At 43.8% G+C, this 27,349-nt stretch overlaps 1 protein-coding gene across 6 annotated transcripts in view; it reads right to left on the bottom strand.

Moving 5' to 3' along the window:
* The window catches only part of AGBL4 (AGBL carboxypeptidase 4), a 1,107,854-nt gene that overhangs the window by 32,102 nt on the left and 1,048,403 nt on the right, over window positions 1-27,349 (bottom strand). For all 6 annotated transcript variants that reach the window (XM_080656977.1, XM_080656976.1, XM_080656979.1 and 3 more), the window contains 2 exons: window positions 4,288-4,440; window positions 508-670 (listed from right to left, as the gene is read on the bottom strand). In XM_080656977.1, the coding sequence (XP_080513103.1) occupies window positions 508-670; window positions 4,288-4,440 (316 nt within the window). The remainder of the gene's footprint in view (window positions 1-507; window positions 671-4,287; window positions 4,441-27,349) is intronic.

Below are 27,349 nucleotides of genomic sequence, written 5' to 3'. Positions count from 1 at the left end.
GGGGATATGTAAAAGGAAAAATAGTGAGCAGAAAGAAAAGAAAATGAGAAAGCAAGAGAATAAAAAGATGGAAGGTAAAAGAGAAAATATAGTTTTAAATGTTCAGGGTTAGAAAGAGGAGTGAAGACCATCAGGGTCTTCCTCAGCAGCTCCGGGGATGGTCCTCCGGCTGTGTGCTCACACTCCTTAGATGGCAGAAGACTCTCTCTCATGAAGGAGTAGAGGGGAGAGGGGGTGGGCAGCATAAAGTAGATGGAGGCTGTGGGTCCAGGTGCCTGACCAAGACTTGAAGCATAGCAGAGGCAGCTGGGAGAGGGCGTCCATTAGAGGGTGAGGGGGAAACAGGACAATGCAAAGATGCCACCAGCAGAGCCAGCCATCTCCATCCTCACCCCGGAGCCTCAGTCCTCACCTGCACTGGAGACCAAATTCCTGACCTGTCTAGCAAATCCTGCCAGGCCTGGCTGTGGGCTGGCCCAGGGCAGCATGGGGACCTGCCAAGGATACAGGCTTCCTCGGTGTAGGGCACCGCGGCTGTGGTGCCCCCGCTGATGTAGCTGTAGAAGGAGACCTCCAGGGTGTAGCAGGAGGAAGTGTGGTCCAGGAGCCCACCGAGGAAGCGGCGGCCAGTGCCTGCCTTCACGGCATCCCGGTTGAAGGATGTGCTGGACTGTGAAAGACAAGGAGGAGCAGAGAGTCAGGGCAGGACGCCTGGGCTACCAGACTTTGAGCACACTACCTCTGGGCCTCAACTTCCTCATCTGAAAAGTGGGATATTAGTCCCACATCACAGGATTATTAGGCTGACTGATTAACTAAACAAACAGCATTAAAATGAAAGCATCGGCAGAGCTCCTGGGGCACACTAACTGCCATTTAACAAATATAGGGGTGGACAAAAGTAGGTTTCCAGCTATGCATGTGGGAAACACTGCTTTTGCCCATCCCTGTATTTGTGAAAATCTGAATGGGGAACAGATGGAGCAAAGGAATGTGGACAGAGAATAAGAAGCAATATGTGATACTATATGTAATACTTTACACAATAAAATAAAACTTAAAAAAAGAAGCAATTGTATTATGATGAAAATCAGAATTAAAATTTGGGCAGTGATTTCAACCTAATCATATTGTTTCCCCTACAGCAGTATCTCATTTAGGCTTCAAAAATAACCCCCTTGGAACTGTAAATTAGTGCAGCTACTATGGAAAAAAACATGGAGGTTTCTTTAAAAATTAAGAATGGAGCTATCATATGATCTAGCAATTCCTCCTCTGGGTATGTACTTGGAAAATTTAAAAACACTTATTTGGAAAGACAGATGTATCCCTATGTTCATTGCAGCATTATTTATCGTAGCCAAGACACAGAAACAACCTAAGTGCCCTTTGACAGGTGATTGGATAAAGAAGATGTGGTACACATACTAAGTCATAAAAAAAGATGAAATACTGACATTTGTGACAACATGGATGGGTCTTGAAAGTATTATGCTAGGTGAAATAAGTCAGATGGAAACTGATTCTACTCAGATGTGCGATATTTAATAAAAGCAATAAATGAACAAACAAAACAAATAAAAAAACCAAAATCATAGATACAGACAATAGAATGGAGGGTTAGCAGAGGGGACAGGGGGTGCGGAGAGGACAAAGAGAGTAAACAGGGTCAAATAAAGGTGAGGAAAAGAGACTAGACTTCAGGTAGTAAGCACACAATAGAGGATACAGTCATAGTAACCAGTGTTACCCCAATAAATTTAATGGAAAAAAACAACAAAACTCCTTGGTTTGTGTTATAATTTTGGCCCTCTAAGATGAGTAAAGGGGTTCAGAGATGGAGCAAGTAAGTGATACAGGACAGACTTGAACCAAGGGATAAAGACTTCAGAACCCACTGCACTCCTTCACAAGGCTCCTCACCCATTAGCCACGGCCGACCTCACGGCTGACCTCATGCCCAGCCTCACCAGAGAGCAGGGATCATGGCAACTTCTTCACTGGCCGTTCCCACACTCATCACAGTAGGTAGAGGAAGGAGCAAACAGGTCAGTGCCTCAATGCCCCTGTTCAGAACATGTGACATGGAGTCAACTGGCCTTCGTGTCTTCAGCTGTAGAGTGGAGGTGATCATAAAATCTCTTTCACAGTCCTGGCCAGTTTGGCTCAGTGGATTGAGCGTTGGTCTGCAGACTGAAGGGTCCCGGGTTCGATTCTGGTCAAGGGCACATGCCCGGGTTGCGGGTTTGATCCCCAGTGGAGGCAGCCAATTCATGATTCTTTCTCATCATGATGTTTCTATCTCTCTCTCCCTTTCCTTTCCTCTCTGAAATCAATAAAAATATATTTAAACAAATAAATCTCTTTCACAGAGGTGCGAGGGTCAGTTCACTTGTGGTTACAAGGGCATTTGTGCTGACCCATGAAGATCTAAATACATGAAGAGATGGTGGTTTTATTAAAAAAAAAATTTGTGTCTTATTCAGCAGGAAGTAAGAGAAGAAAGCAAAGACAGAAAGGAAGAAGGAAAAAGAAAACAGGAAAACAAGACAGAAAGACATGGAAAGAAATATATGCGTGTGTTGTGGTAAAGGAAAGGATCAGAAAATCATATATCAGATCTTAAAGGACTGTTGAAGTCCACATAGTGAAATCCAACTTTCATTTTAGAGTTGGCCACTGAGGATCAAGGAAGAGGGGAAACAGAGATTGGACTAGGGTAGATGACTTTGACCCCGGCCTTGAGCCCTTAAAGGGGCATCAATGCAGGAACATAATCAGGAAGGCCAGAAATAAAGATCCTAGATCAGTGGTCAGCAAACTGCGGCTCGTGAGCCACATGCTGCTCGCGAGCCGCGGCTTGCCGCTCTGTTGACTAATGAGTTTGCCGACCACTGACCTAGACTCTCAATTCCAATAATTACAGGCTGTTGTTGTTCCTTGTGATTAAGCCCCTATCCCAGTGGTCGGCAAACTCATTAGTCAACAGAGTGGCAAACCGCGGCTCGCGAGCCGCATGTGGCTCGCGAGCCACAGTTTGCCAACCACTGTACCTAGACCATACTCCTTTTGTTGGCCCTGGAAACCTTACCCCTGTGAAGGTCTCTGATCCAGGGGACCACAGTCTGCTCTGGAATTGAAGTGGTTTCAAAAAGACAAGGGCTGACCATCCTATAGAGATTCCCACACAAATGAGAATGGCTGCTTTTATCCCAGACCTGCAAATTGGGAGCCACCTGCTTGGATTACACCACCAAACCTGAGGGGCTTTGCTATATATACCCAACCTCGCTGGGCCATAGGTGTCTTTTAGATGTGAAGAGGAAACTAGGCTAAATCATCTCCCCCATCCTCTTGTGGTCTGGCAGTCAAAGATTCTGAGATTCCAAGTGCATCTTACCTCCTGGAGAAATTTATCATCTCCACTGATGTCCAGGCCTGAAGCAACAGGCAAGGCCAGTGTTCATCAACCTCAAAACTTGCTCTCACCTTTGTGCCACGCCCCCTCCTCCCACCTCTGTCCACATGGGAAAAACAGGCCTCAGAGATTTGGTATCAAAACAAAGGAAACTGCACCAACTCTCTCCCTTGTCCCCACGCCACGTGCTGACTCCCCTCCTTATCTTCTCTCCCGGTCCTTTTCCAATATTGCTTTTGCTGCAAATTATTCTAACCGCCAGCCTACAGTCTCTCAGGCCTTCTCGGCATGTGAGGTGGGTAGTAACATGCTCCTGGGGCCTGCTGAGGTCTTTTCTGCCTGCAGAGTCTATTGCTGCATTTGTCCTCCCAGGAAGCCATGACACAGGCAGGGCAGGAAATTGTCACCCACAAATTACTGACAAAGAAACTGAGGCACAGAAGGCATCAAAGTGTCATGAGGGAAGAGAATGGTGTGCGTATAACCCCTTCTGCAGACATGACAGGCTCCTACTAATGGAACTGGGGCAGGTAAAAGCCAACTCGGGGCAGGTCTGGCATGTGCTGGGTGTTCAGTTGCTCAGTGAGTTTCTTGTCTTAATGTTGGAGACAGATCAACTACACAAATGCCAGCTCCTCAGACAAACCAAGCGCTCGCTGCCACTTCAGAGTCTCCCTCCCCACTGGTGAGGAGTGGCCTGAGGGCAGGCACGGCTTGTTACCTCTGTCTTTATCATCCACCCATGACCTGGTACAGAGCTGGTGTTGTGTGAATGTTAAACCAAACTGCTCTGAGGGAGAGACAGAGAGGGAGGCCAGAGGGAGTGGGCCGGGGGAGACTGGGCCTGGCCGGAGGGAGCCCTGACTTACATAAGAGAAGTCCTCAGCGTTCTGGCAGAGCAGCTTGGGGAAGATGGCCTGCCTCTGGAAGCGCTCCTCATCCTCGAAGACATTGCCATACATGAAGCCATTCATCATGGTGGAGTGGGCGTGGATGTCTATATAGAACTCCAGGCTCGTCTTCTGTTGAGAGAGAGGATAACAAATGAGAAGTCTGGGGTCACAGAGCACACTTTAAAGGAACCAGACACCACACACACACACACCACACATGCACATACACACAACACACATGTACACTTGCATGTACACATGTACGCACACGTACATATGCACCACACATACCATACAAATGCACATACATGAACACACACTTTCTTTTAAGCTGGCCCTATCTGTCAGCCCATTTAGTAACCATTTGCAATGTGATTGGAGGGGTTGAGACAGTGATAATCAATTTCTGCTCACATATAATACCACCTGCCCTCGTGTCTGAGCGCGCTACCTCTTCAAAGTTCTTCGAAAGAAGTGAGGCTTTTGTTGGTCAAGTCTTGAACAGTTAATACAGTCATGACTAAACGCAGTAGCAGAATTTGTTTCTCTGATTAATTAGAAATACTTTGAGGCAATATAATTATGTCTTCATTGGGCCTGCTTATGGTTTTGCCCTGACTGGCCATTTCTAGCTGAGGGGTCTGGAGTAAATCATGGTCCTACTTTGAGCCTCCACTTCCTTATTTGAAAAGTGATTATTTTAATTCCAACCTCAGAGAGTTACAGTGAGAATCAAATATCACAATAATGATTACTATCATTTACTACATATTTAATGCATGCCAGGCACCATTCTGGGAACTTCACCTATGACCTCTTAGTTAATTATTTTATTTAACCTCATTTCATGATGCCACACCCACTCCCCAATAATATATACATAGTGCGTGGAAAAAACACACCTTATGACTAGCCTTTCTCTGCTCTCTGCTTATACATGTTTAAGGCACTTCCTGGCTTGATGTGGTTTATTTGTTACCATTCCCTCTATGAGCTCCCTGGAGGTAGGGGTTGTCTGTAAAGAGCCCAGTGCCTGTGCATGAAGGCTGCTCAGCATCTGTGTGCAGAACAACTCAACAAACAACCCCAGAGAGAAGACTCCAGACACTGTAATGAGCTGGCAGGAATTGAGGACTTTTTAGCTCCTTAGATCTTCAATGTCACTCAAATCCAGTTTTGTCTTTCTATACATCAGTCCAAGTCATGGCTGTTGATCCTTCCTCAGAGTATCAGAGGCCCCCAATGGGGAGTGGGCTAAAACCCAGTTTCTGGACGCCTGGCACAGTTAACTTATCAACATCAATGGCCAGTGAGGGAAACAGCCAAGGCAAAACCTGGCCACATGCCTGTCCCTTTTCTAGAGTGTGGTCCTGGGAAAAAAGGAAAGTCCACGCTTTGAAGGATTGTCCCTCCTTGGGACACTTTCCAATGAAGTTAAAACCAAATGAAAACCATGCTGCTTCTAGAATGTGGGCCTGATGGCTGTCATTTCATTTGCCTCAGAGTTGGAGTGAAGCATTACGCCTTGCCGCACTCCCAGTTTTCCGGGTAGCATAAGCTGTCTTTTGAGACGTATAAGATGCACTGCGATGTGTGATATTAAACTCATCATTTTCAGCTTTGGTGGTGGAATACACAATGATTCGACAGCAGCCTTATAAAAGTCTTCTTGCAATTTTATTTTCTTCAATTGCTTGTCCTTTCCTCTGAGCTTTTGATGAGCTGCAGAGGAAAGGAGGAGGTAGAGAGATGACTTAAGAAATGTAGGAGGAAAAACTGCACTTCACATCTCGGGATGTCAGAGCTAGAGAGGGCCTTGGACACCAGCTTCTCTGGCCTTTCCCGGGTCAGCCCTGAGCGGAGAGGCTGCTCGCTGCAGGCCACCAGGGAATTGGTGCCAGAGCAAGAACTAGAACCTGGCTCTTCTGATAACGATACTGAAGTGCCTTCCACTGCCCCATCCTGACACCTGGTACCTAATGTGGTTTAAATGACCAGCGGGTGAATTATATTGATTGATTTACATGGTTCAAAAGTAAAAAATACAAATACATGAAAGTATTTACAGTGAAAAATCTCCTTTCTTCTGCTGTTCTGCAAACACCCAGTTTCACTCCCCAGAAGCAGCTCATGTTACCAGGCTCTCATGCGTCCTTCCAGAGATGGTTTAAACCCAAACAAGAAGTATTCCTCTCCCTGCCTCCCAACACACACACACACACACACACACACACACACACACGATAGCACACCATTCAAAGCTGCTTTTTTATCTCTTAATATGTCGTGTAGGTATTTTTTCTAAGTACATAACAACCATATATCCTTTTTAACAACCATATATAATTATTTCACCAGTCTCCTGTTGATGGACATTTATTTCCAACCTTTTCCTGTTACAAATAATGTCTTAGTGATTGACTTTGTATATATACTATTTCACACATATACAATTATATATAGGATAAATTCCTAGAAAAGAATTTCTGGGTCCTCTGTCCTTTTGCAATTTGATAAATATTGACAGATTAACCTCTTCGGGAGGACCAATTTGTACTCCTACCAATGTATTACAATGTCTCATTACCTTGATGATATGGGTGAAATCAAATTTTTTAAAATTTGCCAATTTGATGAGTGAAAAATGACATTGCGGGTTAGTTTTAATCTGAATTTCTCTTAGTATAATTACCTTTTATTATATGGTTAAGTATCCTTCCATATGTTTAAGAACTATTAGCATTTTCTTTTCTATGAGTTGTCTGTCCATTTCCTTTGTTTTAAAAACTGTAATGTTGGGCTTTATTTTGAATTGATTTATAGAAGCTAAGTGTTAGGGAAATTAGCCTTTGTGTGCTGTCCAAAAATATTTTTGCACAATTTGTCATTGTTTTTGACTTTACAGGTACTTTTTGCCATGCAGAAATTTTTAAATGCTAATTTTATCAATATTTTCTCTTGTGGTCTCTGGGTCAAATTTTTCCTTTCTTTTATTTTTCATATTTAAATATTTCCTTCCAGTTTTAATTAACATGGTGTAGGGTGTGAGGTAAGAATTAAATTTCATTGTCTGATACTACTTATTAAATTGTGCACACCTTTTTTTCCACTGACTTGGAAAGCCATCTTTACCATATACTTTTTTGTATGTATTTGAGTTTATATTTGGGCTTTTAGTCTGTTCTAATCATTTTTCTATGCATGTGTCAGGACTATACAGTTTTGATTATGTTAAGTTTATAAAGTATTTTAATATGTGGAAGGCTTCTTCTCATTATTTTTCTTTCCCTAAATTATCCTCTATTTTCTTGCATATTTTTCTGTATGATCTTTATAATTGTTTAGTTTTCTTGCTCCCCCAAATTCTGTCAATATTCTCAACATTTGTGATATAATTATATTAGATTTTCATACTAATGTAGGAAGAATTGGCTCTTATGACTTTAAATCTTTCAATCCAATCCAATCTGAGAATATATTTTGACTATCCACTTATTCAATTTTTGTGGGAAATTATAGCAGGAAGTTTTAAAGTTCTTTTGTTTGTTTTTTTCCACATAAACTCTGAACATTTCTTTTGATTCCAAGGCAGTTTATAAAGTATGTGATGCTTTCTTTCATTAAATCTTCTAACTGGTAGTTCTTTACAAATATAAAAGCTCTTGTTTTTAACATGTTAAAATTTTACCCAGATAATTTACTAATTCTACTATTATTTATAAATTACTCTTTTAATTTTCTTGAATTTTCATTTGTTTACCTGTTCATAAATAATCACTGAGTGCCTACTATGTGTCCGACAGTATTGCAGGCACCGGGGGTATGTACCGGGGAGTGTTCTGGGCACTGGGGATATAGCAATGAACACAACAGGTGTGCCGCGCCAGCACAGCCAAGGGTTCTGCGAGCTGAGGGAGAGCCGGGGAAGGATGAAGAAAAGACAGACAAAGATAATAAGCTGGGTTTAGGTGGATCTTCTGTGCATGACTGAGACCACAGAACAGATCCAGACTGCAAGCTGATGCTTTATTTTATAGTCAGAGGTAAACAAGGTAATTTACAATGTTCTTGTAAGTTTCACTTGTTTTGGCAGCACTTGCTGCACCTCACACAGCCCATTAGCTACCCAGGAAAGATCTAGGGAGCAGTCACAAGATCAAGCTTAATTATGCTAAGAGGGCTGTGCCCTCTAAGCTGGGACTTGTTTTTGGCTTTGCCAGCAGGTCAGTCCCAGGCTTAACCCTATAACCGCTCCCTACAACAGGAAACTCCTAATCTACAAGAGTGTACATTCTATAGAGAAGGAAAATAAATCCATTAATAAATATACATTATGTCAGGAGGTACTTATGCCATGGAGACAAATAAAGCACAGTAAGGGAACAGAACATAATAAGGGTTCTGGAAAAACAGAAACTTGATTGGAATCAGAGAGTTAGTTTTGAGGATATAAGATGGAAGAATCTTCTAGGAAGAAGGAGAAATAAATGCAAAAGTCACATGCACTTGGCATGTTTGAGGAACAGTGAAGAAGTGAGGATGTCTGGGAACACGGAGTGAATAAAGGGGACAGTATTTTCCAGGTTTGTAATCTTATCACCTGTACATAGAAATTTTATCTCTTCTTTTTCACTTTTTCTGCTTCTAATTTTTTTCATGTCTAACGGCATTAGCTAGTACCTCCAAAACGATGTGAAAGTTTTAGTAGTTTCTAAGATCTCTTCCCACTCTGAGATGCCAAGAGCTGAAATTAAAGCAGAACAAGGTCTGGGTACCTGAATAGAGTCTGAGTTTGAGTTCTTAGTTCTTTTTTTATTCTTTATTACACATAGTTAGCACTATTCTGGAAATGCCAAAGACATAAACACTGATTCCAACAATATCCTGATTCTGTTTCGTGCCTACGCTGGCTTTATAGACTTGTACTGGCCCAGTTAGAGTGGAGCATGGAAGGCAGAAGCAGGGCATCTAACTTTGCTTCTATGTTAACGGAATCTGTGACCATGGACAAGTAGCAACTCTTCACTGTGCCTCAATTTCCTTATCTTTAAAAGTGGTTGTTGGATAAGACAGAGGAGATATGACTTCCTAAAATGTTTCATGCTTTCTTCTCATCCTCAATTAAAATAAATCTCTCATGATTTTCCAAGTAGCTTCCTGCTTGGGTGTTGATATTGGAACTTGCTACTGTAGACCTAATCTAGCTGATAAGTATGTCTGTTTGTCTGAGCTCTTTGAGGACAGGGACTATGTCTGGTCCACATCCCGTTATCTCTTACTTGTTCTACTGCAGTAGCTTTTCCCCTTGTGTCCTTGCTGCTTCAGGATGATCTTTTTAAGTGCAAACATATCATGTCACTTTCCTAGTTAAAACCATTCTACGCTGCTCTATTGCACACAGGATAGAGTCTAAGCCCTTTAATATATTTTAAAAGGCTCTGTGTGATCTGGTCCTTATCCTCTGTCTACTCTCAGCCTGTGCTACTTCTGGCCTGATGTTCTACACTCCAGTCGCGTCAAGCTACCTAGAATACCTGGAACTGCTATGCTCACGACTTCGATGCCTACATTTATTCATAATAAATATCCCTTCTGCCAGGGGTATGTTTTCTCTTTATTTGGCTAACTCTGATGCAGCCTTAAAATTTAAGACAGAGACTAAGTAGATGCTCATCAATTCCATCTCCTTTTCCTGGACCATGGAAGGCATTTCATGGTCTTCCTTGCCATTTGGGATCTAATACGATGTGGGTAGTCATGAGAAGTGCCATTTCCAGGCCTGACCCTAAAACTCATATACAATCACCCACATTCTCTCTTGTCCATATGCATGGAAGCTACATAAGAACAATGGTATCAGGAAAAGGAAGAAGCCTATGTTCCCGAATGAACACAGGGAGGAACATGGCCAAAAGAGTCACCTGACTTGCATCAGTCTCTGATGAACCTTTACTGCAACAAGCCACTGAGATTTGGGAATTGCTTGTTATAGCAGCTAATATTATTCATCTGACTGGTACAAAATCTCAGTTCAAATAGCCTTATTTCATCCCTCAGGATGAATTAACAGCTTCCACTGCACTCTCATAATTCAAGATACAAATCTCTCTCATGGTGCTTACACATGGTATAACAATACTTTATTTCCATCTCCCATTAAAATGTGAGTTGTTTCAGGACAGGGACCATACATTGCTAATTTTTTAAATCCATAGCACAGAGCCAGACCTCTTATATAATAGGTTGCCATTAGTTTGGTGTAGGAATGAGTAGAAAATGGATTGATGGAAGAATTAAATGAAGGAGCTGGTACATTTCACGTTTTTCCCCAGCAGTCACATGAAATACTTTTTGTGGCCAAGTCAGAGCAAGGGGCATGTCACTAATGTGGGGCCCTTAATTACAATTTGGGGTTGAGAGTGGAAGTGGGGAAAGCATCTCTGTTCCTTCCTTCTAAACTTAAGAACCTTAATTAAAACGGAGCGATGAAGGGCTGTCCCCTTGCCAGCAGCCAAACAGCTCATCCTGCAGTCAGGGACCTAAACAGTAAATTAAAATCAGTGCCAATAAAATTAAAACTACCTTAGGGCATATTTGCAACATAATTTAGTGTGGAGTTTGCTTCTGTGCAGACACTGGGGAAGAAATGTTTTTTCTTTCTTTCTACATTCTGGGCTGCTGCCCTGCTTCACCTCACTGGGCACAGGCCAAAGCCCAGGCCTGGTGCTGTGATGTGGTGCTGAGTCCCTCACATTTGGGCAGCACTTCACTTCAGGGTTTATCTCAGATTCAATCCAATGAAGGAAGGGAAATGCAATCCAGGAAAGGCAGAGGGGTTTATCTCAGGTTCGGAGATGAGAAACTGAAGCTTGGCAGGGCTAACGGCAAGTTGAGAAGGGTGAGCTGCTTTCTTAGTTTCAGTCATACAGAGGAGGGACTGAAGCTCCCAGAGCTTTAAAGAACTTGCCCAGGATTTTGTAGCAGGAAGTGGCAGAGCTGGGATTCAAACCCAAGCCTCTGGCTACAAGCTCCCAGGAGCTTGCAGTGTGTAGCAAGGCAATCCCCGGATCATACCTATTAAGAAAGCTCTATATAGAATCATTCATCTCTGAGCTGGGGACCATGGGGTCTGGGGACTGATCCTATCAGGCTTAGCTTCCCCAAAAGGGATTGAGGGAAGGGCTGGGAGGAGCAAGGAGTGTTAGAAACCTTCCAGACGGCTTCCTGGTTGAGATTCACCCCAGAAAGCAGTTTCCCCATGGACCTCAGGCAAAAAACAACAAAATAAAACAAAACAAACAAATAAAACCCACACACACCCAAATCTATTATTTTTATAATTGATTAAAATACCTACATGTCTGGTTCTTTTGTTGTTTTTTGTTATTTTTTAAGTTGAAGAAGGTATTTATGGAAGTCAGAGTGCTGTCCTAGGCAGAAAGGAAAAGTTTGCAGAAAAGTTAAGAACTCTTTCTTGAAAAAACCACCAAGCAAAGCAAACAAACAAAACCATGTAAAGGTCCTGCGTAGTCCAGAATTCGGGTTGTATTACGCCTCCCCTCTCGAGTACACCCTGAATGTGGCTGGAGGTAATTTCTGCCACAGATTAGAATGTGATGAATCTATGGGACAATAAGGGGGGTAACCATATAAGACAACCAGGAGGCCTGCCTTGGAAAGTGGGGGGATGGGCTACGGACACTTCCTCTCCTGCCTCTGTCAATCTTACACTCTAGTCCCAAACACGTCTGCAACTTCCCAAGCACACGCTGGTTCTCCCAAGCACACGCTGGTTCTCCTACTCAGTGCTTCTATGTGTGTGATTCCTGCAGGTAGGAACGCCTATCTCCTCCCTTCCTTTCCCCTCCTGGTAACATCTTGCTCATCTTCGTTTGCCAGGTCCAATGGCTCCTGTCCAAGAAACCTTCCGTGACTTTCCCAGGGACAGCAGCTTCCTTCTTTGAACTCCACAGGTTTCTAAAATATCCTTCTGTTAAAGTGTTTATCATCCAGTTCATTCCATTTGTTCATCCATTTGAAATATTTACTATGAACCTACTATGTTCCAGAACCTGGGAGTGTAAGAAATATGCCTCTGATTTATCTTCATAAAAAAGAAACAGCATGTGGCCAGGCAGCTGCTGAATTTCCCCAGAGCAAACAGGATGTGGGGGTAGGGAGAAAGGATGAGAGCTGTACACATGGCTGATAGCACACATCCTAGGAAGATTCCTCTAGACCAGTGGTTCTCAACCTTTCTAATGCCGCGACCCTTTAATACAGTTCCTCATGTTGTGGTGACCCCCAACCATAAAATTATTTTCGTTGCTACTTTATAACTGTAATTTTGCTACTGTTATGAATCGTAATGTAAATATCTGTGTTTTCCCATGGTCTTAGGCTCTACAGCAGCAGTTCTCAACCTGTGGGTCGCAACCCACAGGTTGAGAACCACTAGCAGGGTTGCCTAAGACCATGGGAAAACACAGATATTTACATTACGATTCATAACAGTAGCAAAATTACAGTTATGAAGTAGCAACTAAAATAATTTTATGGTTGGGGGTCACCACAACATGAGGAACTGTATTAAAGGGTCGCGGCATTAGAAAGGTTGAGAACCACTGCTCTAGACCAAGGGAGGTCGAGGCAACTAGAGAAGGCCCCAGCCCATTTTTTAAAATAACCCAATGGGAGACAGCAAGACCTAGGCGACCTATTAGGAAATAGGTGATGAAATAGTACTCAGGCAATGAGGAGCTGGAGGAGGGCCTAAATAAATAGGCTATGTTCCTTGCCCTGTGTGTGATCCTGTAAAATGGGCACCTGCTCTCTAGAGTGTTATCAGAAGTCTCATTTTCATCATGCTGCTGTTTCCTAGTCTGTCATTTGAAATTTGGACAGGTGAGCCATTTCTCACAGGGGTGAACAACAGATGAGGTTCCCACCTTTAAGGAGCTGGTACCCAGGTGGGGACCACAGACCATGAACAGTAACTATGCAGACTGTAATGCATGCAAGGAATATACTTAGGTAAGCCTCAGGATGGTATATACCAGTAACTGGGTGGATGGGGCAGGGTCTACGTTAGATAGTGTAATCAGGAAAGGTCTCTGACATTTGAGCTGAGCCTTGAAGAACGAGCCATTCCAAGAAGCTGGCAAGACAATTCTGGTCAAATAAAGGCCCTGAAGCAAGGAAAAGTGTGGCATTTCAAAGGCCAGAGGGAAGGCCAGGGGCTGGATCATGATGAAGATCTGGAGGTGAGCCTGGAGAGAGGTTCCCAGTGTCTGGCTCATTCAGGGCCTGGGCCAGAGTTTGGAGTTTATCCCATGGACTGTGGAAAGCTGTGTTAACGGGGGCAGGGGGTGCGGTTTGTAAAGGATTGCCTTGCCTATTGTGTAGACAGTGGATGTTAGTGGAGCATCAGTGGAGGAAGATAGACAGTCTCCCCAAGAGATCATAGTAGCTTGAATCAGAGTGGTTGAGGTAGAGATGAAAATAAAAGGTCACATTTGATATTTTGGCTGCATCTCCATAGGTCCTGCACATGGATTATATGGTGGAAGAATCAAAGATGGATCAAGGGTTTGTGTCTTGAGCAACTGAGTAGATAGTGGTGCCATGTAAAGAGATGGAGACGCCTGGGATGAAGCCCAGGTGAGATAGTAGTAAGGGAATCAAAGTTCCGACACCGGATATCACACAGGAGGTGTCAGTAGGCAGTTCAATGTATGAAAATGGAGCCCTGCGGAGAGGACTGGACTGCAGATAGGAAGGTGGCATCATCAGCACAGAGTGCTAGCTAACACTGTGGGAGACAGTTTGGATCTAGAAAAGGTCCTGGGATCAGCCTGGGGCCACCACAGTTGGGAGTTTAGGTAGAGATAAAAAGCAAATGAGATTGTGGAGGGGCTGAGGAAGTAGGATGAAGCAAGGACTAATTGGTTTCATGAAAATCAAGACAGGAAAGAAAAGGAGGGAGTGACCTGTGAACTCTGGCCCATCTCTGTGTCCCCAGGGTATACCATATACTAGTACACACAGAATGTGCTTGAGTGACATCTGCAGAGTGACTAAATGAATAAATGAATGAATGGACCAGGAATTCTGAACTTGGAGAAGGGGCATTGAGGGGGGTGATAACAGGAGTCTCAAGGCCTAGATTCATTCAGAGGAGCTTTGGAGGGAGGATTGTAGTAACAACATAGCACTTCCTACTGTGCCAGGCACTCATGAATCCTCCCACAACCCTATCAGATAGAAACATCATTTATGAATAAGAAAATGGAGAAATTGAAAGGTTCAGTAACTTGCAAGGAAACCCCCAGATCACACAGTGGTGGCTGAAAGGACCCAAGCAGTCTGGCCCCACAGTCCCTGTTCTTAACCATGATGCCACCATTGGAAGCTCTTGTCATTTACTGAGTGCTTCCTATGTGTGGTCTTTAATGATTCTTATAATGATCCCATGAGGTAAGTACTTTTATCATCATATATGGAAACTGAGGCAAAGCTTGCCCATGGCAGAGCTGAGATTCAAACCTGAGTGGCTAGCAGCCTTGGGCAAACTACGGCCCATGGGCCGGATCCGGCTGTTCTATCCGGTTCTCTTGCTCTCCCCTCCGCTCCTTTACTTTGAATTTATATTAGTTCACACAAACACTCCATCCATGCTTTTGTTCCGGCCCTCCGGTCCAGTTTAAGAACCCATTGTGGCCCTCTAGTCAAAAAGTTTGCCCACCCCTGGGCTAAGGGCTTCATCTCAGAGCCTTTCAGAATGGCCCAGCCCCTACACCTGTGGCCTCTTTGGCCTCAGCAGAATAAACTTCACAAAACAAAGAAAATTTGTGAGAATAATGCTCAGGTGGGGGCAGGGAAAGCACCAGTAGCAGCAGGGTGAGGAGTTAAAGCATTTTTCTACTTCCAGTTGGGCTCTTCCAGTCCTACGCATCCATGAGCAGGAAAATCTGCATGTAAATAAATGGCAGCATGTCTGCATCTCCTCCTTGTAAGGACCCAGGAGGAGCCAGGTTTGGCCTGGCTGGCAAGGGAGCCTTCCTCTGCTTCTATCCCCTCCTCCACCTCTGCCTGGAAAAGTCAGACAGAGGCTCAGCACAGGTTTAGGTTCATAGCAGACCTTCTCAGGAGAAAAAAAGAACTCCTATCCTCTGTCTCCTGCTTCCATAGCGGAGAGTGGTGACCCCAATGTTGACCATGACAATGATAATGATGATAGAGTAATGTGGTTTGGGGGTCTGGTAGACTTGGCTTCATGTCAGCTTAGCCATGGGTATACTTTTATGACCTGGAGAAGTTACTTTCCTTCTCTGAACCTGTTTTCTCAATTAAAAATTGGGGGAAATAATCCCAACCTCACAGGAGTGTTAAATGAGGTAACAGGCTTTGCACCTAGCAAATGGTCTGGCAGCTATTTACACTCTCAATATATTCTTTTCAACCACATGGCAATACTCAGTGCAGGTGCTGTGCTTGGCACCAGGAATATGGACCTCAAGCTCAAAACCTTGCAGGGAAATGGGTATTTTAAAGGTAATTGCATGTGCAGTGAAAGGTTTAAGGAGAGGTGAAGGAGCTATATCACATGGGAGAGGGCTGAGGGATCTAGCTTACATAAATGGAAGCTTCTTCCTTTTCAATAGGACATCTATCAACAATAATCATCATCTTAAACATTTGTAGAGTTTATCAACCATTGTCACACCAAATTGACCCATTTGTGTCAACAATCTACTGAAATAAAGGAGATCATGACCTTATTTCTCAGATGCAGTTCAGAGCCTGGTTTATCAAGATCTCATAGCAGGTTAGAGCCTGAGCTGGGAGTCCAACTTACATCTCACCACCTCAAAGTCTCTGCTTGACCCTTGCCCTTGGGGGTCATTCAGGTGCCAACTCCTGCATCAAGAGTGGGCATACATACAAGTGGAGAGCCAGACCTTCCCAGGAAGCCCAGGAAGAGCAGAAAGATGAGATAAACTGAGCAATGGACTGAGATATAATATTTAAGCCTGTGTGAGCCAAGGGACATTTTAATTTCATAATTAAAAGTTAATGTTACTTTATTATAAATCAAAGGCTGATGAAACTAGGACACCCCCCAGGAACATATTAGGAATTCAATCAAGATGTGTGGCCTGAATATTTGGAGACATCTCCTGTAGGAGGTTGTTAGCTGATCAACCACCCAGCTGGGGGTGTGTAGGCCCTCAGTAAATATCAGTTTCTTTCTTCCCGGGAAACTCATCTTGGCTCTCCCACTAACATGTTCTAGCATCCCTTCCTCTCATTCGTTTCCCCATTTAGAGAACAGATTTGGTGATTTCTCAGGACCCACTATGCCCTGAGAGTCTTCTCTCTTTCAATCATCTCATCTTCCTGCTCTATACTGTTTTGTTTTGTTTTTCTCCTTCCTTCAGCTTCTGAAGATAGCATCCACCAGCCTTCCCCTGTTATCTCCTTCAGGACCTGAGCACACGGTCCTTTTCCTCGCCATGGCCCTGTGGTGAAAGCCTACTGCACAAAGGCCATTTGACCGCTGCTCCATGCTAATACAGCCTCCCATTTGGCACAGTAGGTATCACTATTTTTCAAAGAAGTGTTCAGGGGTGCCAACTTTCATGCTGAAAATATGTACTTTATGTTGGAGAAAAGAAGTTAGTTCCTATCTGCTTTATTCAGTGGATGTGGGGGCATAGCAAGAGGAGGGGACAAGAAGGGCACAGGCAGGGATCCAGTATCTGTTCCTTTACTCTTTTTCCTCTTCCTTCTCCCCTCTCTCATCTGGCCCCTTCTCTCTTCTCTCTTCATACCTTTGCTTCTCCTGTTCCCCCTTTCCCACCTCTCTCTTTATACAGTGATAAGGGAAGACAGACAAAGAAACAAGTAAGCCCTCCAGGTGCTCTGAGAGATGTATGTGAAGATGGGTGAAAGTACAGCTGAAGGAACCATTGACTTATGGGGTGGTCAGGAAAGACTCTGTAGGGGAGGTGACTGTTAAGACAAGCTGTGCATGAAGTGGGTGATAAGGAAGGGAGTCCCCAGTGGAGAGAAAGATGTTTTAGATAAGAAGAACTGTGTGAGCAAAAATCCCAAAACCAAAACCCACCCAGGCCATTATGGGAACTCCAGGAGTTTGGCACGATGGAAGGGCATGAGGAGTGAGAGGGGAAGGGACTGGAGAGGCTTCCATGGACCCATTCATGGAAGGAATGAAAGACACTGAGGCGTCAGGACTTTTTCTATAGAGCAGAAAATACAGAAAAGTATTTTATGAATTATAACAGGATTATGTTTACATTTTAGAAAGATTGTCCTGGAGGCTGTGATGAGGAAGAATTGGAGGTTGTAAAACTCAAAGGCATGTAGAGTAGTTAGCACATTTATGTTATAGTCCAAGTGAGAACTAATTGATAGGGGATGAATTAAAGCAGGGGCAGGGGGAATCAGAAAAAGGGTATAGATATGAGACCTATTATAAAGTAAGAACGACAGTGCTGTGTATGGGACCTGAATTCGGACTAATTCCCAGGTTTCTGGCTTGGGTGGCAGGGAGGGTCATTCAACCATTCATTAAGATTGGGGATGTCAGCATCCTATAAGTTTGAGTTGAATGTTTGCCTTGTAGGTACTTGTCCCCAGTTAGAATAAGATGTTATTAAATGGTCTATGGCAGTGGTCGGCAAACTGCGGCTCGCGAGCCACATGAGGCTCTTTGGCCCCTTGAGTGTGGCTCTTCTACAAAATACCACGTGCGGGCGTGCATGTACAGTGCCATTGAAACTTTGTGGCCCATGTGCAGAAGTTGGTTTTCCGCTCTCAAAAGAAATTTCCATCGTTGTACTGTTGATATTTGGCTCTGTTGACTAATGAGTTTGCCGACCACTGGTCTATGGTATTAGGTTATGTCATTTTGATCCAAACAAATTGATTGTTTCCTAAACATGGATATTTGAATAAAAGAAGCATGCTTCCCATGTAATCATGTTTTCCCTATAAAAACAGAGATGTTTATGAATATAGAACATTTTTATAGGATATAGAATCAGAACAAGAGTTTAAAAATATACATACTCAGACACCTGGGTTCCCTAGTGGAATATAAATGGGACGAGGGCAGGGATTTTCTCAAGCTATTACCTTGCTACAGACTTTCACTCTCTCCGAGGAGAAGAAATTGGTTGTTAGGGACCGCACTACTCAGCCAGAAAGCAGCACAGAGTAAGGAGCACTTGTGAGAGATAAGCAAGGGTTGGACAAGATGTGGGGACAACCAGGCTTCACCTCTTGGTTCTAAGAGAAGTTCCAGAATGGTGCCATCTCCTTCATCCACATCTATATAAAAACCTTTCTCAAAATCACATAGAATAAATATGTGGCTTCTCTGGGTCTTTGGAGTGTCTGGAATTTTTCTTCCCTACCCCCTTTCCTTTAACACATGAAATACCATCAACAACCTATCCAACTTGTTTATAATCATTGTCTCATTCTCACCACCCCCATTTTACAGATGAATACACAGCTCAAGATTACATAGCTAAGAAGTGGCAGGGTCAGAGATAAACTTAGATCTTCCATCCACAGCACAAGTTCTTCCCACTGTGTCATTCTGTCTTGATTCTCTTCTTTGGCCTGAGGTGGATTGACAGCAGGGATGGGAATCATTTCCCGTATATGGACATGGTTCTTGATGACCCATCTCCAACTCCAATCACTTCCTATTGTCTGCTAACAGGCAGCCCAGGCTATCCCCACGCCAATGGACAAAGGAAGTGCCAGGCTCTTCTATGCCTTCCAGGGCTTTGCTTAACGCTGTTCCCTCAGCCAAGAAGGCCCTGCTCTTGGACATCCACTATCCTCCAGGCCCATCTCTTCCTCTGTGAAGAGTCCCTTAAACCTCCTAAGGATGGTTGACCATGCCCTCTTTCACTTATATTATCAACCCACCTTCCACTTTTATTATTCACATCTCACAGTTCCATTATTATTGCTGTGTGTGTCTATTTTCCCCTCTGGACTAAGCCTTGCTGGCCAACACCTAAAGTCTTTATATATCTAGCACCTAGCACAGTGCCTGGCACAGAGAAGGTGCCAAGGAAATCCTGTTGAATGAATAAATGGATGAGTTAATGAGGGAGAAGAAAGCACCCCTAAACAGAGACGATCTTCATCCTTGATCTGTGAGAAATGTTGGAAGGGAGAAGGGCAGACATCAAAGAAATATAATGAGTAAAAATTCTTCCCTATTCTCTCTAGGTCCCCCCCCCCCCTTTTTTTTTCTTATCTTCTTGCTATTGGAACAAAAATAAAGAGTACATCATAAGCAAAGCTGTATTTTCTGTTTATTGCTACTAGGTTAATAACAGTAATGGTGCGAGAAGAAAATGAGGTGTTATGTAAAATCCTGCATTGCAGATTTTGCTGCTGATGTAAAGAACTCAATAAAGTCTAACACTTTAATCATAGAGATAAAAATCACACAGCAGCTTCCCACAGCCTCCCAGAGCTTTAAGACAAAATAGTTGTGGGAAAATGAGAGATACGAGAATATTATCAGGCATCAGAAAAGTTATGTTTGGGCTTTTGTGTGTTTTTTTTTTTTCTCTGTGTCTCTAAAAAAATGAAATAAGATTTTCCTATCTTCTTCCAAGACATCTTGTATGAATTTCTGTAGTCTCTGGAGGACTAGGGGAAGATGCGCTCTTTGTAAAAATTGATTTGTTTAGGGAAAACTGAATTCCTGCCTGTTAGGTTACTTGGTGGCCTATATGAAAAGAGGGACTTTCTCTAAAAATAAAAATGGTATTGGAATGGAGGTAGAAGGTTGGTGATAGTAACACTTCTATTTTTTATGAGGCCTTGTGATGTGGAAGAAGGATTATAGCAGCTGGAAGATCAAATTAGGGAAGGAGAGCTCTTGTGGCAACTCGGCTGACCTTGGGAAAATCACCTCCTCACCTCCATGACTCAGTTTGATCCTTCTTCAAATAAGAACTTGCGCTAACTGATCTCACAGGTCACCCCACTCTGGCACTTCACAGTCTGTGAGGCCCTGGGCAAGGAGCCCTGTGGTGTGGCTTTGACATTGGCTATTGTGGGTCTGAACTATTGTAGTAGCCACCGAACTGACCTCTCTGCTTCCACTAAGAATACCTCCTTCCCCCTCTCAGCACCCAAATCCACTGTCCATTGTGCAGTCAGAGTGACCGATTTATAACAAGGGGAAACTATACATACACCTGGGCCAGCCTGGGGTAAGTGCCAGTAGGAAGACCCTGGGGCAGAAACACTGAAAAGCAAGGAAGCCTAGAGCACCCTGAGCAAGGCAGTCACGGGCAGGAGTTCAGAGAGGTAATGGAAGGCAAGGCTAGGTGGGCCTCACAGGTCAGGTTGTTGCCAGGACTTCACTGAGTGTCAAGCTGAGTGCTTCCTGAGGCAGAGGCTATACAGCATGTGGACAGGAAACACAGCTATAAGGCAGCAGGTCCATAGCTTATGAAAAAGGAAGGAGATCTGGGATTTCGGAATTGGAGGTCTAGGTTCAAACCCTGAACTGGCTGTGTGACATCAAAGGAGTCATTCTATTCCTCCCAGTTTCAGTTTCCTTGTCAGCAAATGGGAAGTGACAATAAGACCATTCCTCTCACGAAGCTACCTGACAGGGGTTCAATGAGTTAATGCATGTCCAAGTGCAGAAACATAGCAGGTAATTGTTCTCATACCACAATAATTATTTCAGGTGTCATATAAAAGAAGGGCATGATCTAGGGCTGAACTAACATTTGTGACTATTTAAATTAAAATTAATTCAAATTAGCTTGAGAAAAATTCAGTTCCTCAGTTGCACGAGCCACAGTGCAAGTGCTCCATAGCCACGTATGGCTGGTAACTGCTGATGGACAGTGCAGAAGACCACTGCCTCACGGAGACGTCCATGGATGGCGCTCTTCTAGTGTCTCAGCAGTCATAAATGCTGCTTTGAATTGAAAAACATATATCTATATACAACTACACGTGTACAGACACACCTGCTTTCACACACACAAATGCATGCAAACCACAAAAACAGGGTGTTCAGGTCAGCGACAATATGTTTCATTACTAAGGAAAAATGAATCTGGGTCTCCACTTAGAGTCAATCCAGCGAGCACACAATAAGTCAGGTCTGTGCTACACATTTCACATTGGGCCTCATATCATAAATCCTTACAGCAGCTCTAATAGGAGGTCTGATCCTCATCCTGTTGAATCTGACACTGAGGCCCAGAGTGGTTAAGTAACTTGACTGAAGTCACAGAGCCTAGAAGCAGCAGAGCAGAACTTGCTCCTTACTTACAATACTGCTTCGTAAAGGACATTTAAGAGACAAAGGGCTTAGAGGGCAAACTCACCTGAGCCCTTTGCAATGTTTGTGAAAGATGTGGATGTTTGGAGCTGTCTGGGGACTCTCTGGCAGTCCTGGGTTAGCCACGGAGACTAGAATTCAATGAAATCAGCTCTGCAGGGCTCTCTGCCTAGCTTTTTTGATTGATGGAATTTTGCGGTGTCAGATGTATGTGGAATCAGCTCAAATCTTCAGGAAGTCCTGGGAGCCACATGGATAGGAAGGGGTGAGAGAGTCCTAAAACTAATAAGGAAAGAAATCCCCTTCCAAGTCATCTACAGCAGTGGTCATTCTGCAGTTTATTTTTCTCTCTTATTTTAAAGGCACAGGTTCTCAAAAATTGCATGGTGAAAGGTGATTGGTTGGTCCCAGTGAAAAGGGGACTGCGTGTGAGAGCCAATGTGACTTGGATGGTTCTGAATCAGGGACTGCCTGTGAATACAGATGTAAGTACAGCTAGAGACTCCGGGAGGGAGGGAGGGAGGGAGGGAGGGAGGGAGGGAGGGAGGGAGGGAGGGAGGGATGACTAGGCAACCAAATAGGCAGCAATTACAGAGGCTTCTATTCTATCTTTTTGTATACTTCTACTATACTCCCATTCTCTAGAAGGATGGTATCATTTCCGATTCATTAGAAAATCCTTCTCCTAGAACTTTTTTTTTTAAAAAAAGCCCAGGACCTAACATCTGAGAGAGCAATAGCTAGATGATAATCCTTCACATTTGTATGGTACTTTGTAATATATAAAGAGATTTAGCATGCCATATCACACTTAATCTCTAATCTAACCTTTTGAGGCTGGCATTATGATCCTCATTTTATGGATGAGGGACCTTTGCCTCAGAGTGGTGAAGTGTCTTGCCTAGAGTTATATAGGGATTCTGAGGGACCAGATATATAGGCGAGTCAGATAGAGGGAAAGACTGATAACTAGACAAACACAGGTAAACAGAGACAATCAGAGGAGACAGGGACAAGGATAAATGATGGAGACAAATGGAGATGGATGGACAGGTGCTGAGAGCCTCCAATTTCTCCTCCTTCAATTCATCCTCTACACCTGGCTAAAGACAACTTTGCTAAACACAGATCTCACCATGTCACTCCTTTGCTTAATACACCGCTATTGCTTCCCCAAAGACTTAAGGATAATGTTCTACCTTGAAGATCCTTTACAATCTGGCCCTCCCTATTTCTCTGGCCTTATATCTTATCACTTTCCTATAGCATTATTCACTCTAGTCAACTCCCAAGAAAGCCGTGCCATTTCACTGCCGCGTGCTGATTATCCGCTCCTCTCCAGACCTGCACTCTTTCCCCTGCTGTGGACACCAGGCTGATTCTTGCTTATCCTCTAAGACTCAACATTAACGTTGCTTCCTTTGGGAAGCCTCTCCTGACCACCCTCCCAGGCTGGGCTTATTTTCTGTCCCTCAGGTCACCCGGCTCTTTATTACAGGAGTCAGCAGAGTAAGAAGAACATGAACTCTGAAATAAAAGAGACCTGGATATAAGTCATGTTGGCCCCATGTATCAGCTACATGAAAGTCATGTACCTTCTTAGCCTCGGTTTTCTCGTATTTGTGATGAACCTGATAATATCTGCCCCATGATTATGTTGCGATTTGAGATCATGTAAAAAATGTCTGGTGTGGAGTATGTGTCCTACATGTGGAGGCTGCTGCCACAGCTCCAGCTGACTATGCTGCATAGTGATAACCCGATACTGGGTCTGCCTCTCCCGTTGGACTGGGAGCTGCCTGGGGATGGAGGCCGGCTCATCTGCATCCCCAGTGCTCAGTGCTGAACACAGGGCAGGGCTTGATGAATCCTTCCTGCCCACACCAACCCTGCTGGTCAGGATGCAATCCCAAGTACCAGAAGGCACAATCTCTAGTCATTTCACAAAACTGACTAGAACTGGAGAGGTAGGGTGGGGGCTGCAACCCTGAAGGTGAGAATAAAGAAATGGATGACTGAAACCTATTTTAGGTTAATGCTGTATGTTTAGCTTTTGGTTGCATGGGTTTCAAAGATAAAAGATACTGTTTAAGTAAATTTTGTAAGGAGCTGCTTTGTCCCCCCACCTCAAAACCTACAGATGTGTTTGGTTGTGGATAGATGGAAACGTGTAAAATCAGGTTGTCTAAGATAGTCTATTATCTTGCAAGGCTCCTGCATTTCCCTCTGACTTTCATTTTCCCAGTGGGTTCAGGATCCTTGTTATTTTCGTCCTTACACTCCCTTCCTCTTCCCATACTACCTCTCTGCTGGACCCATCTGTACCCCAGGAAACCAGGTGAATGAGGAGTCGCTCTCCTTCCCTCCTACACACACACACACACACACACACACCCCACCCTGGAAGAAAGTGGGTATCAAATGCAACTGAACCTCTCTCCACATGGTTGAGGACAAAACCCACCCCCAGCAGAGGGGCTAGGGCTGGCACTGGGCCCTGCTCTCCTCCCTGACTGCCAGGGCAGCCCTGGGCCATCAACACCCACTGATTTGGGCCAGAGACTTCATTGAGATTCTGTTCACAGCCAAAGCCGTTGCTAAGCCTGCCCAGCTCTGTCAGTTGCCCTGATATCTGTGTATGAAAAATGGACAGGCTGCCCAGCCCTCTGGCAGCCTGACAAATGGCTTAGAAGCAGGCCTGAGGCTCCCTGGCAGAGGCCCAGGGCCCTGGGCTTCCGTGAAGGATGGGAGAGAAGGGATTCTCCTGTCAGGTGGCCTGACTTCCAAGGCAGGGAGCACAGGGAGAAGAAAGAGCGGGGGAGGAGGAGGGGAGGGGAGGGAAAGGGAGGACCCGGAACATAGGATCTCAGTGTCCTTCTCAGCCCCAGGGTAGAGGCCTTGGGACTAAGAGCACATACTCTGCCCCTCCTCCATGGGGCAAGTACTGTCTGTAGGATATCAAGGATAATTAATTTGTTTTCTCACCCATAAAATGGGGCACATAATAATACCTACCTTGCAGTGGTGAGAACTAATAGAGTTAATACAAATAAAGCACTTTTGAAAGCAGCTCCGGGCACTGGTAGGTATGATGGCTGTATAACCCAGTGGTCTTACCATTTAGTGAGAAAGTCAGGCATTGTGCTCTCTTTCACATGCATTATCTCATTTAATTCTCACAGAAGCCAGAGCTTTAGATATTATCCTCATTTTAAAGATAAAGTGTCAGAGAGGGTGCTTCACTTGCTCCGTCACACAGCTGAGTAAGAGAAAGGATTTACATGCCATCTGCATAGCTGTAAAGCATAAGCCCTTAACCACTAGGCCCTGCGGTATCTTGTGTGTCTCTTTGTGTCTCTTATGCAAGACTATCTCTGTTGATAAAAGGCAATAAGATCTTATTTTAAATCCCTAGTCAGAAAGAAACAAACAAAAACTCAAGATAATAATCAATTCCTTCATTTTTAAAGTTTAAGTGCTGTAACACTTTTTCCCCCCCACAATGGAGAAAAATAAACAAATCGTTAGGCTGAGAGGCATGAAGCTTTTTTAGCCCTGGGAGGCAGAGAAGCAGGGAGGAAAGAGAGCTGCAGAGAGTCTAACAGGCCAAAGCAATGTTGAGGAAGGGCCCTGGCTCCTCCCCTCCCGGAGGGCTGGAGAGCCTGAGGCTGGGGCTCCCTACTGTGTGGGAATCAACTACCTGCTTGGATAGAATAAAAAAAAACCATGTTTATTAATTCATCCAATAAATATCTGTGTGTCAGACCCAGTGTGAGTGCTGGGACTGAAGTGATAAATAAGCCGCAGTTCTGCCATCAGGGGGAGTTTGTGTTCCCAGGGACGACATGAAGGAACCAAGCAACCCCCATGTGGGGTGATCAGGACTGTGACTTTGACCAGCACCCTGGGGTTTGTGAGGGTGCTGGGGCAGGGAACCTAACCCCCGGGGATGGCTGGGGCAGAGAAGGTGTCCTTAAAGAATCGGGTCTACATGGAGAGCTCAGGATCCACTGGATTACAGAGATGAAGGTGGGGAAAGGCTGGGGTGTCCATCCCTGGGAAGCTCAGAATCAAGGCCCGGACATTGTCTCAGGTCAAGATGAAAGTTAAATAAGTCATTTGTAATCCTATAACCAGAAACAATGACCATTAACAACTTCCAGCACATAGAGACAAATTAAAGTACAGCTGGCTGACTGGCTGAACAGGTGACTAAATAAAAATACTTTTAAAGAAACAGAATAGAAAAAGACTATTGAGAACCCCAAGATGGCAGCATAGGTAAACAATGGTACTCGCCGCCTCCCACAACCACATCAAAATGACAATTAAAATACAGAACAACCATCATTTAGAACCACCTGAAATCTGGCTGAATGGAAGTCCTACAACTAGAAAAGTACAGAGACTAGTAGTAGGGGCAGAGGCACAGAATGGGCTGGTCCAACACAGATTATGCTATAAATATTTCTATTTAAAATTGTATTAAATACAATTTTTCTTAAATTAAACGTAACTTAAAAGAATCCTATCTTTAAAAAAAATTTCCCTCATAAGAGACCTATTTCCTAAAAGATATTTCTAATGTTTAAAGAAAACCCAACAAATTATGAGAAACATTAAGAGAATAAAGCCATTATTGTTTTTATAAAACCACAGGTTTGTATTTTAGAAGAAACAGATGAGGGAATAGAGGCTGAGTAATTTACCTAAGATCACACAGCTAGTCTGTGGTACAACTGGACCTGGAGCCCAGTTATATCTGATTCTTTCCATTATATAAATGTGCTTCCCTAAGTCAGTTTCGTCTTTCTAAAGGCCAGAAACTGGGCTCCAACATGGGCAAGCGATATTGTTATTTTGATTCACCAGCAAGGCAATTTTGGTGGATCGGATCACTGTTCCTGACTATTCTCTCTCCTCTGGATTAAGGAATCATCTATCATCATGTTGTTTGCCCAAGAATCTAATAAGCGTATACATTTTCCCACCTCAGTGACTTTGGCCTTGGCCTTGGGGCATGTTTTCACCCGTGGAATGTGAACAGTCATGCTATTTGCCACTGTGTATGGAATTGTACTCAGTGGGATTGTAGTCCTGCCCTCTGCCATGAAAACAGCAGATTCCAGATGGAGACTACAATTCCAATTTTGGCCCTGAACGAGAAGATACATAGAGCTCTGCAGAGCCCACAGAGTTGTGGCTGACATGCTCACAGCCCTCATGTAACCTGAGTATGAAATAAAGTTTGCTGTTATAAGTTACCAAGTTCCTGGGATTATTTGTTACCACAACAAAAGCTAACACAGCACAGTTTCTTGCAGAAAAGTGTTCTTTGCTTTCTCAACCTCAAAGTTGCCTCCAATTGTGTAATACTTATGAATTGAGGCCATGAGGCTATGTTTGTGAGCCTTTTAAGTACTGAGTATATGAGAAATAATTTGAGAAAGAGTTGAAAAGGTTAAGGCACAGGGGGAAAAACAGATGTCAAAGGTCTAGATTTCCTCTGATGAAAAAACAAAACAAAAACCTATGATGGAAGCCTACTCTGTTGGCAGAGAGACAAAGATGAATCTGAGAATTGGAGTTTCTTTCTTGTATTTTCTTTCTCTGCCACATGAAGGACTGTTGGCATCAACTAAAATATGCTTTCACCCAGAAGTGCCTTATTCT

This window comes from Plecotus auritus (genome assembly GCF_963455305.1).
Source record: "Plecotus auritus genome assembly, chromosome: 2".
Classification (NCBI taxonomy): Eukaryota; Metazoa; Chordata; class Mammalia; order Chiroptera; family Vespertilionidae; genus Plecotus; species Plecotus auritus.
This window is presented reverse-complemented; position numbering and strand designations above follow the sequence as displayed.